The sequence below is a fragment of the Athene cunicularia genome (genome assembly GCF_003259725.1).
Source record: "Athene cunicularia isolate RWA chromosome 10 unlocalized genomic scaffold, athCun1 chr10_part1, whole genome shotgun sequence".
Taxonomy (NCBI): domain Eukaryota; kingdom Metazoa; phylum Chordata; class Aves; order Strigiformes; family Strigidae; genus Athene; species Athene cunicularia.
In genome coordinates this window covers 22576018-22590625 of record NW_020799112.1, presented here as the reverse complement: position 1 = coordinate 22590625, position 14608 = coordinate 22576018, and the positions used below count along the sequence as shown (strand labels likewise).

The 14608-nt window shown below is 41.4% G+C and overlaps 1 protein-coding gene across 3 annotated transcripts in view; it reads right to left on the bottom strand.

Annotated features, from left to right (window-relative positions):
• The window catches only part of LOC113484204 (myocardial zonula adherens protein-like), a 60685-nt gene extending 48159 nt beyond the window's left edge, over positions 1-12526 (bottom strand). For 2 of the 3 annotated variants that reach the window (XM_026856454.1, XM_026856452.1), the window contains exons 1-3: positions 12126-12210; positions 10388-10477; positions 934-1092 (exon numbers count right to left, since the gene is read on the bottom strand). In XM_026856454.1, the coding sequence (XP_026712255.1) occupies positions 934-1092; positions 10388-10477 (249 nt within the window). In that variant the 5' untranslated portion in view covers positions 12126-12210. Of the gene's footprint in view, positions 1-933; positions 1093-10387; positions 10478-12125; positions 12211-12512 lie in introns of those variants that run through there. The other variant, XM_026856453.1, reaches the window with a different exon arrangement.
• Positions 12527-14608: the final 2082 nt, after the last annotated feature.

The window sequence follows — 14608 nt, the reverse complement described above, 5'->3', positions numbered from 1 at the left end:
CCGCTGCGCCGCGCAGGTGACAGCCCACCCGCGAGTGCAGGAACCCGGGAACGGCAAGAGCCGGGAGTGAGGGAGAGAAGCCAGGGCGGGTGGCCAGAGAGCAGCGGGGTCAGGAGCACACGTAATCAGCCGCCTTGAGTCCGCGCTCCTCCCTTTTATACCCACCCAGTCCGCACGCGAATCGGCGTCACACAGTGAGCGCTGGCCAACAGCTTCCCGGGTGGTGAAGGCAGGTGGAAAGAGAAGGTCAAATTATCTGCCCTGGGCTGATTGGGGGTTATTGCCAAAGCCCAAGAGCCAAGGACTGACAGGCAAAGATACTAACTTTCAAGCACAGAAACCACCAGCATCAGAAATTTTTTTTTTTTTTCTTTCCTTCTTTCTTTCTTGTAGGAGAGCTTCTGCCAATTACAGTAAGTGAGCATGCACAGAGAAAGTAGTACAAAGTCATCCTTATTAGGCTGACTATTTTAAGGCTGCCCCAAAATATACCCAAGTGATTTTAATATGTCACCTAATTGAGGAGCCTCTTCAAAACTGGGGGTTTGGGGACAGGGGAAGCAGAGGAACAGAGAGACGTTATCCTTTCAGGTGTCTGCTTACATCGTTTCTTCTGTATCACATTTAAAATGATGAAGGCTTCAGGACAGGAACCCCGAGATCTGTTTGTCAGTTTGCTTACCCAGCTGCAGCCCAGCCAGCAAGCATTAGCAAGTACCACTTGGCAGGGTCCAGACCACACAGTTCCCAGGTACACAGCATGCTTTTTTCCCAACTTGAGTACTAACAAGGCAAGGCTCTAGCTTCAGAGTGGGTTCCCAGTTCAAATTCAGGTGCTGGGCTGGACATCAGTCATCCCACATCCACTCAGAGCTCTACATGAATATATGTAAATGATACCTGACAATTTTTGAAGCTGAAAGCGTAACTCACTTCTTTAATGTAATTCATCTCCTCTTTCAGCTGATCAGCTGACCAGCCATAAACCACCATTTCTCTCTTATGGTTGTTGTCAGTTCGGTGCACTACACCATACACCATCCCATGAGACAGCCTCCCCGGAGACATGCCATTTGGTACATGGTAGAGCTCCTTAAAAGTAAAAAAAAGAAAAGTTACTTTAAAATCAGTACTAGAATTAAAAAATAACAAACAAAAAATACAGTAACATAGGGCCAAGAAAAACAGCCAGCTATAGTGAAAGCAAAACAGTACTAAGAACACTAGTTCCTGAGTTTTTGGGGCCAAACCATCAACCTTCATGTTTTGGGGAAGATTAATGGCCACTTTATAATTGATAGACATGTCTAATTTCCACTGACTTTAATGACAGCAGTATTGGTACAGCTAGAGACAGTGAACTGGATTTACGCAAGGAGAGGTAGAGGCACGTGAGAGAAAAAGTTATCCTGGCTGGTTTTCATTCACGGACATACGTTACTTTTCTACATCCTTCCAGCACTGTCAGCTCTCACAGTTCCCTTTAAACTCTTGCAACCACAGACCTGCCCCTCCTCCCCAAACTCCCTGCTGCAGGAGATATAAAAATTCATTAGCTTAATAAAAAATTTTAGAATGTTATCAGTTTCTTCTTCAAGGTTTCTGAAACAGAGCTCAGAAAATATGTTTATCCTGGAAATAAAGCAGAATTTCAGTTCCCATTCAGAGGATCTCCAAAACAATCTCCAAAACAATCTCCTAGGGATCTCCAAAACAATCAAACATTCATTTCTCGGCTGCATTTCTCTTACAGAAGTTGTAGAACTGACGTTGTAAGAGCCAAAGCAAAGCTACGGAACAGCACTCCTGGGGGTGTCCCAGTGTTATAACTGCAGCAGGAGCATAAACTTTGAAATCAGGTCTTGACAGGTAAATAGAAAGGCTGTTTTCAAGTGCCTCCATTTGTTATTCTAATGATCTGCAGAAATTTGTAAAAAGTACTTGCAATAATTGTGTATCTTTCTATAAGGGACCCTTTGCAACAGACTCCTCTTACTCATCAATACACTTAGTAAGAAAACACTCATGCAAGCAGCAGGAATCATTTCCCTCAGCAGGTAAATAAGTATCTGACCTCACTACTCACCTAGCCTCCCTTCTCATCAACCCAGAGAAATATCATTCTGTAGCAATCATCTGAAATGAGTCAGTCTCCACAAGCACTAATTTCTCTTCCTGATTACAAAGAATTTAAAGAACTAGCTTAGATGAAGACATCCACATTGCAACTTTTTTAAAAAGAAGGGGAAAAAATATTCTTACCCAACTTTGAATATTTGCAAACTAGGAACCATAAATCAGTTATTATTTCCGAATAGAAAGTTAAAAGACACAACCTTGGACACAGGGCTGTTACTGCTTAGCTTTGCACGTTGTTTTTGAAAGACCAGTGCTGGCGACAAATCAGTTACAGGTAGTTTCACTGTACTTTCTTCCTCATGATAGATATACCAGGATACGGGTAGATTTGAGAGTATTTTCTACATTGACCTTAGAATATGTTTGGTTTTGGTTTTGTTGTTCAGTAATGACACTGTATGAAAACCAACAAACTTTGAGATTCTTTACTAAATTAAGAGTCTAAGCAGTATCCAAATACTCTCTCTGACACCAAACAGAGGCTGGAAGAGAAGTTCAGCATCTTATATCTGCAGCTGCATCCTAGAGTTCCCAGTCCTTACCGTGACAGATGGTGAGATAGCATCTGCAGTCTAAAGCAGGAGCACTTTCAGTTTTTAGCAGCCAAACTAACAGAACTATGCTGACAAAGTAAGAATAAATACTTCTTTGGGCAAAATGAGCAGGAAAATCTACTTGCATTAGGAAGAATGGGTAAAGATAGATGTATTTGATATTGCGTCCCTCCCACCTTGACAGATTTCCCCAACATTGTAAATGCCATGCATTTTCCTTTACCATATCATTAATAGCTTAACCTTTTGCTGAAGCTCTGGGTGTGTGTGTGCAGGGCTGGGAGGGGAGCAATCACAGAGCAGACACCTGATAAAGAATGTTTCAGGCAAAGAACAACAAAGCTGTAAGCAATCATTCTAAAAAGACAGCCTTAAAACCACCTAATGGAAAAACATTGAGCAACCAGCCCTACTTAGACAAGATACCACTGTGCACTTTGGAAACACTGTATGTAAAACTTCCTATCCTGATAATCAGAACCTTCGTAATTACGTGTTACTAGGGTTTTTGTTTTGCTGTCTGGATGCATACAAACAGAAACCCCACACCTGATTTTTTCAGAGTAGAGAAAAGGCAGAAACTAGATGGGGACACAACTCAAAACTTTGTGTTTGTTTGCTTCCAGGGTTGGACAGTTTCTTTAATAGTTTCATCACAGCTCCTCCCCTGCATCTGGATAAAGGGATTACATCCAAGTTTCCATCTTCCTGATAACCAAATGAATAATCGCTTTAATTGTTTAGAGGTTACTAAGGCATCAGACACTAAGTTCATAAATCCATACCCTTTACCCATGATCATTCATTTTTTATGAGGTGAACAGCTGAATACCAGCAACTACCAAGATCCTTTGTGCTTCTGAAACATTAGCAGAATTGTTTAAAGTGCTGTTTGCAGAGTTCAGTATGAAAATTATGACCAAGTTCCTTATTTTTAGAATATTATAAACACATCACTAAGGAATGCTTTGAAGGATTTTCTTCCCAGTAAAAAGGATCTACAAATTCAGACCAATGGGTTTGCTGCTGGTGAATCACCCATGGCACTTAGATATTTCACAGATGAACAGACTTAAATTTACATCATAATGGGCAGTACATGCAGGATTAAGCATGCACAAAGCCAGACTGGTTACATGTCTCTTGCAACAATGCTAAACTTGCCTGTTGTCTATATTTGCACAAGCCTCCCAAGATGCCTTTGTCACTTCTCTGTCATAAGATTCTAAGAATCACCATCCTCTGTTGAGTGTTCCAGTTCTACTGTGTGCCACTTAAAATACAGGATATTGCTTTTACCCCCTCCTTATTCCTCCTTGGCACCACTACCCCCAGGCAAGCACCTGTTAAAATGTCAGTACAGTTCTTGCTTGATTTAAAGCTATGTGAACCAACAGCTATATAAATAACCGCTCTTGTATTTCTTTAGTCTTTCTCCTCGCTGTTCCAGCTATGCTTACCTTCTACTGCCCCTTTTCTCTCGTAAGTAACTCAACTTCCACCCAGTAACCCCTTGTTTCAGGGTTCAGCATATGCCCTGACAAAAAGGGCTAACCTGATGCAGTCTCCTCTTAGAGGAAGAGTCACCATCAGAAAACTCTTCTCAGTGCAGGGCTGAGAGGTGGATGGGTCACTGTGATTGTGGACTGTTTTATTAATACACCTTTGCCTCTAAAGGAAGCCTTGCTGAATGGCTCAATTCTCAAACTGCTCCACAGCACTGCATCACTAGGTATGCATCAAGTGTACTTTCCACCAGTTTGTCTCTGCTCTTAAGCTATTTCCACCCACCTTTATTTTTCTCCCTTCAGTGTTTCTTCCTTTCTGTCCTGTCCTCTGTTCTTCCTCTGTCACATCTTCTCTCTCTTCCATGTTTCCTCTTCCAAAAATCCTGGATATTCTACACCCCCAAGGACTACAGAATGCTTTTAAAGTCAAATACTTTTTGTTGTTTTCCTCTATGTCCCATACATATTCACTCTCAGAACTCAGATATTTTTCTGAGAAGGTCCTCACCTGTCCCCACTCTGATCTGCAGTGAGATCTCAGTGATGACAACAGAATAAGTAAATACATGCAAGTACTTAGGAGCAAGTAAATACTGTAAAGCTAACAAGAAAAGTCCTTGAAGATGGAAGGTTACGTTAAATCAGTTAACCACTGCTGTTCATGGTCAAAATATCAGCCAGCTCCGGAGTACAGGGAAGTTCTTGCTCCCCACCAGCCTATGCACTTGCAGCACTGCAACAAGCACAGTTCCCTGCTCAGGCGAGCTGCTGATCTGAAAAGGCAGACTTAGCTTAAGGAATTTCTGAGTAATTCTCTTCACCTAGTCAGTTATATATGACAGTCCGAGGTAACAGCAAGAACACATCTTGCTGCTGCATGTGATACTATAGCAGCTTCCAGGAACGTGCCTTGTCTGTGCTGCAGCAACAGTCAAGTTGCACTCTGTGTGATCACACAGCAGGTATTAAAGAAACGCAGACTGTGTTTACTTAATTAATAAATATTTAAAACAGAAGCCTACACTCCAAGGTTGCAAGTCTTGATAATTGCCATGCATCCTGTTTACATCTGTCCAAGGAAGTAGCACAAGGAGCATGAAACAGGTGAAGCAAAGACACTGTAAAAGCAAACCCTAAATGGGAGTTGTTAGCTGCTTTTTGTATTGCCCATCGTTTCATTGGTATTATGTAAATAACACTGAGGGATGATTTGCTTCCTAATCTATCTCCATCAGTTTTTGAAATAAATGTCAGATACCCCCATACTTTATACTTTCCCCCTGCCCCAAAATTGGAAGCAGAAAGACAGGAGAGGTATCTTATTTTGAGGAAAAAGGACATCTAATGTAATGAATAGCACAATTCTGGGTTTAGTACTCGTATCTCCTTAAAATTCTGCTAAAATCATGATCTTCTGTTTACCTACACCATCTAAAAACTCTTCACTATATCAGTTAAGTGAGGCTTTATCTTTCTGTCAGCTGTCACATTCCAGAGGTTTCTGAAATACCCAGTTATCTTTTGTGTGTTCACTGGTTATGTAAGGGAAAATAACATTCACCTTGTTACTTAGGTTACATATTTTCTGTTCAGTAAAATGACAAATTTATGATATTGACCTCACCAAGGAAAGTTACTGTGCTCTGAGAAAAGTGAGCTATGTTTTTATGGTTTTTCGTATTCCTCTACAGCCCATGGAACTCACGTTACAATTAGGGATGTTTCATATATAAATAGTATTAAAATAGGGAGAATATGCCAAGACATAGACATGAGTGTTCTTTAACTCATGACACTAAGTAAGAATCAGTTTAACACATTCCAACTTTTAAGCTCCTTTAAATGTAGCATTTAGGTGCTTATCTCAAAAATAGAAGTGACAGGCATTATAAAGAGTCATATCTGATCAACAAAATCCGCACACAGAACACCAGTGACTATCCGCTAAGAAAATAAGATACAACAAACACGACAGTAACCACAGAGGTCAGTGGAATCCTGTCTGTGGTTTTCATGTAGCGCTGGTTTTAATGAAGGTGTTGATTAACTAGTACACACCAAAAATCAAGCCATCAGTGCTGGAGAGGCTGAGAAACAGTAACACCAGGCACCTGTAGCAGAACCGCATCTGTTAGGACAGGACTTGTGGTGTGCTGATGGGAGTGGGCTGGCGGCAGGAGACGAGCAGAGGAACAGGCACTGTCCCGATCCAGTGTGCACCACAGCCCCACGTGCACTGCACTCAGATTCTCTGACCCAGGCCTGACACAAGTTTCTGCTTGATTCTCTCCATCACATACAGGAGCAAATTCCCCTTTGGGCTTCTTTACAGCCTACTTTTTTTTCTGGGGAAAAAAATGTTTGCTATGCTTTGTATTCCTGCTTAGGAAACAAAAAGAATTTCAGCTCTTGGTTGTGATGCTTTAAAAACAGAAGCAAATTAAAGTTTGAGGATATAAACAGCCAAAGCACCAATTAGAGTTTAAGACTAAACACTGCTCCAACTCTGTTGAAAGCCACAGACAGGAAAGTGACACAAATTTCTAGAGTGCTGTCTCATTTTCATTCTCTTGTCCGTGTGTCCGAGTGAAAAAGAAAAATCTGTCTATACATATCTCCACATTCTGCCATCAAATGCCTAGCTGCAGCTTCCAGTGACGCTTCCAAATTTAGCCATGACAGTGAAGAAAGGGACTGATGGATAAAAATAAACCCAATCCCAAACAGGGACAATGCAATTGTCTGGAAGCCCTTTATTATGCAAGACAAGGCAGGCTGCAGGACATGGAGATTTTGCATACAAGCTGACAACACAATATTCCTCTGTACTCCATGGTGAAATAAAGAGCCTCACACTGCTGTCATCCATTGTCTATCATCACCACGTCGAACTAACAATTCAGAGATATTTAGCAGTAGGCTTTTAGTCTGTAAAAAGCAAACAAACAAACCAGCCAACATCTACTTGTGCCCTCAGTTCTCATATGCTTCTTTCAAGGTATCACAGCCTAAATATGAATATAAAAACCCAACCGGACACACTGGAGCCCAAGCTCACTCCCCCTTCAGCCCCTGAGAGCAACGCCTGTGCTCCGTCTGCCAGCCTTCCACAGGGGACGGGACAGGGCATCCTCCTACAGTAATGCCTGCAGCAATTTTGTTGTAACAAAACTGCCCAGCTCCATCACTTTGTTGTAATGTCCTATGCTGGTTCACTTTCATTTCATGGATGTATAGCAATAAAAAAGTCAATCTAGAAACAATGCACTGACACAGATTTCATGCAATATAACATACATTTTCTGCTAGACTTGGACTACAATAAAAGAGGCTAAGCTAACAGCTACTAACATAACCAATAAAGAACCAGTTCTGATCTAACATCAAGCTCCAGAACAAGTTATTGGGAGGACCAGCACCAGCAGGAGCTTCTGTGCAGTTCACCAGCTGATTCTGCAACGGAAACATCTCTTACTGGCACTGAGCAGCAGCAAGACACAGACCAGTAACGAGCAGTCCCTAGGCCATCGCTGTCACATCAGGGCACCTCAAAATCACCTCCTTCTAACGAGAGGTGGAAAGAGGCGATTACCACCCCACGTCATGCCGTGGTACATTTATAGTGCCCCGGCATTCCCTCCGAGACAGGCTCTGCCCTCCTCCCCCTCCAGCAGCAGGCAGGGCCGGGTCTGTCTGCCCAGCGCTTGTCCTGCCCAAGGAGGAGAGTGCCTGGCAGCCTGAGGGCTCCAGCGAAACCTGTAAAATCCCACAGATGATCCCTGCAGTTTCTGTAAATCACACTAATATTTTAATTACCAAAACCATTTTCCACGTTCCCATTTTCTCAATCCTCAGCATTTGGAGACAGCACAGAACTCTGGATTCCAACAAGAGACCTGCGGTTAAATTTGATTCTTGGTGAAAGTGGGTTTTTTGACGTTAAATTGCAAAGTGCAAGGCAGAAAACTGAGCAGCTTCCTAATTTCTCTCTCTTATCCCTATTTCTAAGACAGGTTCTCACAGGACTGTGTGAGAATTACCTAACATTTGTAAAACCTGTCAGTCTCAGAGTGCTTTCAGCAATTTCACTAGTGGGTTGAACATGGGTGGGATCAGCAGAGATACCTGATCGCTGCTTTTAGGAGATGTTGGGTTTTTTTTTAATAAATTACATTTTACCATAAGAGAAAAGTATCACAGCGTTACTAGTCGAGTCCTGTGTGCACTGTAAGTTACTGTGTAACTAACTCAAATACACAAAGCACTACATTACATAGACAATAAAAATCTACAGGGAATACATCACCCATCTCACTTGAGACATGAGAAAAACACAGTTCATAGTCAGTGATTTTTGTGTAGCTGCTTCTGTATGCTATGACTGTACAGTCTGTAGGGCTATTTCTTTTTTTAATTACACAAAGACTGTAAAACACAAGTAGATGGCACAATTACTCTGGATTTTAATTGCTAGGAAATTGACTAATTAGGTCCCATCTAGCTCTGAAGGCTGTATGTATGTGTGCTTTCTAAAAGTCTTTAAATTGTTTAAAAGTACTGAACTTTAGAAAACTCCTCAGAACACACAATAATTAAATTACATACCATTTTTTTGGTCTCAACTATGAAAGACCCACCTCTTAAAAATCACTGTGCAATGTACTGGAATGTAAAATGAGCCAAATAATGTATTTATTACTGCTCATATCCTCTCCTTAACATTCTCTGATAGAAACCCACATGCCTTTACTTGTGTTAGGGGAGAAATACAGCTCTCACTGAACACCAGGTCCCGCAGAGGGAAGAACTGGTCACATACAGTCACTGCAAATTGTCCAAGCCCTAATCATTCACACTTTTCTTATTATTACACTACTCAGCACAGTAAAGTGAGTAAGCCATGAGTCAGTACCTATCCTCCTCAAAAACAAACTTGCAGTACTCTTGGGGCAATGACCCACATGCTCAGGCCAGGCGGAGGGTTTCTGCGATCCCACACAAACTGGCAAGAGACTGACAAAGTGGTGGGGGAAGCTACTCTCAGTGCTACAGCTACACACCCCTGTACAAAATGAATTATTACTACCTAATGGTGGCCCAAATTTAGCTTGCATTAAGGCCTCTTTATTCCATTCTGTAACCAATATAGATCCTCAAGGACCCACTGCTCTGCTAGAGCCATGTATGCAAAGCGGGGTGTATACAAGATTCCAGCACAAGAAATATCTGATGAGGAATCTTTAACCTGACCATTTTACTCTGCATTTATTTTTATTGCTTTAAAACGTTAGTCTTTCCGAGTCATCTTACATGTACTTTTGCTTCTGAGTACCACTAAGAAATTATTTCAAATAAATCCTATTGTTGTTTTGCTTCCTATTGCCACATTGCCATTCAAACACCAGGTGTGGTAAACTTAGCCAACTTCTTGCTTGATTTTGGTTGATCAAAGTGCAAATGTGTTGAAGTTGTGGAGCCTGGCCAGCTTCCCTTTTTCATCTCCATCCTTAAGACAAATTAAACATCATCTATTGCTCTGAAACAGCTCTTAAAGTACAAGTTCTGCACCAAAGCAGCTGTAAGACTTTTTTGTGTGCATGCTACTTGCTTCTACAAAACAACTGCCCTTCTGAACCCTTCTGTGCACATGATATTCAAATCACTTTCATTTCAGAACAATCCTGAATTCTTTATTTTGTACTATTAGTATACCACCTGTTACCGAAATCAGCTGACACAGCAACACACCTAAATCCCGGGCAAGCCAGCTCCCATACACATTTAGGCCCAAATCTTGCACACTGGTAAGCCTCCGTGAAACATAAAATCCCCTTCAGGTGAGGGTCAAGATCCTGTTTAAGGCAAGTCCCTGCTCTTGATAGCAGTTTCCTACTCTTTAATATATAAATATTAAATAATCAAGTCTTAAAGGTACCTCAGTCACAAATCACCCACAGTCTCTGTGCTGTTCCTCTACTACTCTCTTATTTCACATGCAGTTTTGCTATCCCCAGCTCTAAAGGCTCAGGCTCAAGGTTCACAGCTGACTTGATCAGGTTCCACACATTCTTCAGTCTTCCAAGATGACGAGGCTATGGGCTCCCAAAACAACTAATATCAGCTTCTGTGAACGGCAATAGTTACTCCTTGTTTATATAGGACTTAACTTTGATTCTTAAAACTTACGGTTTTCTTTCTTTCAGGCTCCTTTGCTCCCTGTTCAGGCTGTGAGCTTTCATCAGGTGGAACTGTTAAGCGTAATCTACAGACATTCATCTGAAAGAAAAGCAAAGGTTTGCTTTTAGATTTAAGTGTTACCAAAAAATTGTTTTAATGACTTGCTTTACAGAAGGAACTGTACTAACATTCAAGTTTTAATTTACTATTTTCTACCTCCTGTCATATAGCTGACAAAAGATTATTTTTTAAAGGTTGGAGAGGTTTATAGCTGGCAAGAAATAATTCAAGGGCATCCCCATCATTACATACTTGAAATAGCAAAAATCCATTTCTATCAACATGTTCTTATATACTCATAAATGACATTGAGAGCTGAGATAACGGAACAATGGACATCATTTTCTAGTTTCTCAGTTTTGTTTGCTGATTTGGTGTACTCTTAATCTTCAAAAGGGATTATTTAGAAAGAAAGTGTATTCTGGAGTGAATATTTCTTTTCCATTCAGTCTATATCCAAGTATTTGATCCAAGGATACCAAGTACTGCAATTCCACATACAAGTTATTTGCAAAAACTAAGGTTCAGAATGCTTCAGAGAAAATGTAAGAGGTATTGTTTTCTATCTGATTTCAGAAAAGCCATCCTCTTGCTCAGGAAACAGGCCAATAGGGTTGATGCCTTTCTAGTCCCAGTTGCAGTTTCCCTTGCTTTTGGCTGAGAGAACTTTGGTGTAATGATATTTTTAAAGTATTTCATACAAGAAACATGGTTAAAACTTTTCAGTCTGAGTCCTATTTATGAGACATTTTTGTGGAAAACAACTGCAAGTCCTAAACAGAGCACAGCAAACGATGAAGTGAGAAATCTGTCTGTCCAGCTTTGAACCTACACAATACCTACCCATGAAATCCCAGCTGTCTGTTGGCAACAAACAGGGCTCTTCAAGCTCTTCCTGAAAGTATCTAAAATCTTTCTCATGATTACTCTGGGCCATCAGCACTGTTCTTCTAAAGCCCAGCATCTCATCTGACCTAGATCTCTCTCGTCTCTCCTAACTACGTACCTGCGGTCATGCTGAGTGTGTACTTCCCTCTGAAATACACCTTCCCCCTGCACTCACCCGTGTCTTGGTCATTACAGCACTTCCTTTAGCCCTGAAAATGGCAATCGTGTTCTGCTCACAGGTATTCAGATCACAGCAGCAAAGTCCTTTTCATAGACCCCATATTTTACTATTTTATAATTAATTTCTTCCAACTGTCTCTCATATCAATTAAGGTAACTTAAGTTCACTTTCAAGGCTCTTTATGACACAACCTCCTCAGAGGGTGCACCACTACTCAGCATCATGATAAGGATTCCCATTTTTCCTTTTCCAAACAATGGACCTTTCTCAACTTTTCAAACAAGCTTTAACTTCTTTTTCTTCCCAGGCAAAAGCAAGTAGAAGAACTATCTGAAAATATCTGCAGTGTTTTCACTATATTTCTTCCAGCCTTTCTTTAAGTCTGATGATAAAACAAATCAACAGTGTATAGATGCTGGTATGCTGACCACTGTATTGAGAAAATGCTGCTTTGTATTGCCTTCCGTCTTCTGCTCTCTGGTCTTTTAGGTCTGCAGGGTCTTCTATCCATAAGGAACAGTGTCCTCAGATACAGAGAAAGTTCCTCTAAAATACATGAGCTGTGTCTGTATTATAAAGAAAAAAGTCTATAATGAGTAAGGTGAAATATAACCTAACTCTTTAGAGACATCTGTGGAGGCTAATTTTTGTGCAGCGTGCTGCTGACTGTGACTTCATCATTCAGCCATACGTTATCAAATCTAGAACAAGAAGCCGCAGAGAAAGTGACATAAACCCCTCAAACTTAGCATAGAAGCAGGTTATCCTTTCATATTTGCTAAAGAACTCTGAAACAATGAAATGCATTTAAAAATTATGAATCCTTGCACACTGGGTTTAGACACTGGTGACTGGTATGTTCATTCTGAGAACACCAGACTCTGTCCATAAACTACAGAAGCCGGAGGTGCTTCCCGCTTGCCAGCTATCAAGATACATTAATAATGAACTCCTCAACTTTGGGGCTTGCTGATTCATAAGGTAATTAATAACACCTTTTCTCACCTATTTAATTTCCATTTCCCCCTGCTCTTTCTTCTCATCAGCTTAGCAAAAACATGCCTGTTTACAACAAGAAAGGAAACGCAGTCTGGCCTTCCTCCACGTCGGCAAGGACAGACCAGACCCACAAGTAGGAAACAGAGCTGAGTTTGTGTTGTGCTGTGCAGGAAGTGATAGATGAGGTCAGCTTTTTCTTACAGCGATTTCAAATGAAGGGAAACCGGACTAAAAGGAGTGAAAGGATTGTTAGGAGAAAACATGAAAACCACCTCAAATAATTAGAAACAGATAATGACTAGCAGCTCCAACATCAGAAGCAATGGACTTGTGCACGATAGTCCGAAGCTGGTAAATGGCTGGCCTGGTAAGTCAGTATGAGACTCATTTTAGCCAACATGCTTATAGCTCCACAGGGCAGTGACGGTACATCAGTAATCGTCCATGTACCTGTGTACCAGCGAGTGAATCACGGCTGCCTGTCACGTCACAGCAACTGACGTGTTACAGGGCTGCTGTGAAGGAAATCACACAAGTCCAGTACAGATGGCAGTCCAATCATACAACTGGGCTAGAAATACAAATTAGTAATTTGTTGAGATGAAAACCACTGTACAAAGGGTTGTTAACCTTTAAACTTTCTTGCCCTTTTATCTTCACATTGCCTTCTCTACTGACCCACTGAATCACTTTTCCCCCCATTCCTCATTTCCACACTACATTTAAAACACCTCAAATCAGTTTTAGCAGCGTTTCTGACACAAAATAAAGTTTTAATGTTATACTTTGCAGCCTGTTGCATGCAAATGCCAAAGGGTGGCACTGGCAGTCATCGAAGGATTTCAGCTTTGAAGTCATGCCCAGTGAGGCCTGTACAGCAGTGGCAAAGTACCACCCAATTCCAGGACAAACTTATACAGGCTGTACTCTGGCTATTGTTTGTAACAACAGGACTTCCTCAGCATCCCTGGGGAAACAACAGCAACTCTATAAAGTAGCCACTCACTCCCACTCCCAGGCCACAGCTGATGCACTCCACCTAAGGACAGAGCTACAAACCAACCTGTTAAAATTCAAGAACACTACAGAGATTGGAAGGGAAAAACAACAGGCACTGCTTTTTCCTCTAAGCTCCAGAAGCAATTATGAATACTGGACTTACACTATTCTTGCTCTGCAGCGCTTCCTGACGGAACAACGCACTGTACTATTTGTCAGCGAGTCTACTTGACCAAATGAATGAGCAGGCTCAGAGGGAAATTGCAGCAAGCCCTACTCCAACAGCAAAACACTGCTGCAGTGATGCCTTAAAATGGGAATGAAATCCTAACAGGAAGAGCATTGACTTGGTGCCAAACAGTGGCAGAATAATGTGCAACTGAGGATGACGGAGTAATTTCCAGAAACAAATTGGGTTATGCAGAGAGAAAGCAGGGAGGATAATGAAAGGAGTCCCCTAGCAGGGAAAAGGCTGTGATTCAATTTCCTTCAACTGCTGACTGACAGTAAGAGAACAAGTGAGGAAAAACAGGGGCAGACATGGCTTCCCCTCCGCTTTATGTCATCGACATTGGAGCTTCATAACTTTCAAAGAGAAACACTGGGTAGAAGAAGAACCAGGTATCAAGTTTTCTAGAGATTTTAGTTTGATTTGCAGCACCTGTGGCTTTGACAAGCCAACGATGTAAGTATAATTGCGCCAACATTTTATGTTTGCTCCTGGCTTTTTGACACCAACGATCCACAAGTGGTATTTCCAAAGCTCATCTGACATCGTTTGTGAAACAAGTATGCAGACAGGAAAACAAAGACCAGCACAACACCAGACAGGTAAAGTTTGCTGAATGCAATGAACAGGTGACGACATGCTTTTTCCCAAATTTGTAAGAGGCTAGTGGGACAGCACAGATGAGAGCAGCCACAGTATGGCAGTTCAGAAAAAAGCCAATTTATGTGAGTTAAAAATATTAAGAATTCATGGCCCAGATCCACAATCCACATTCATGTTTACCATCCTACTCAAATCACTAGGGTGGAACATAAAACAAATACAGATGACAGATTAAGTTTGAGTAATGTTCTTCAGCCTCTTCTTCCCCCCT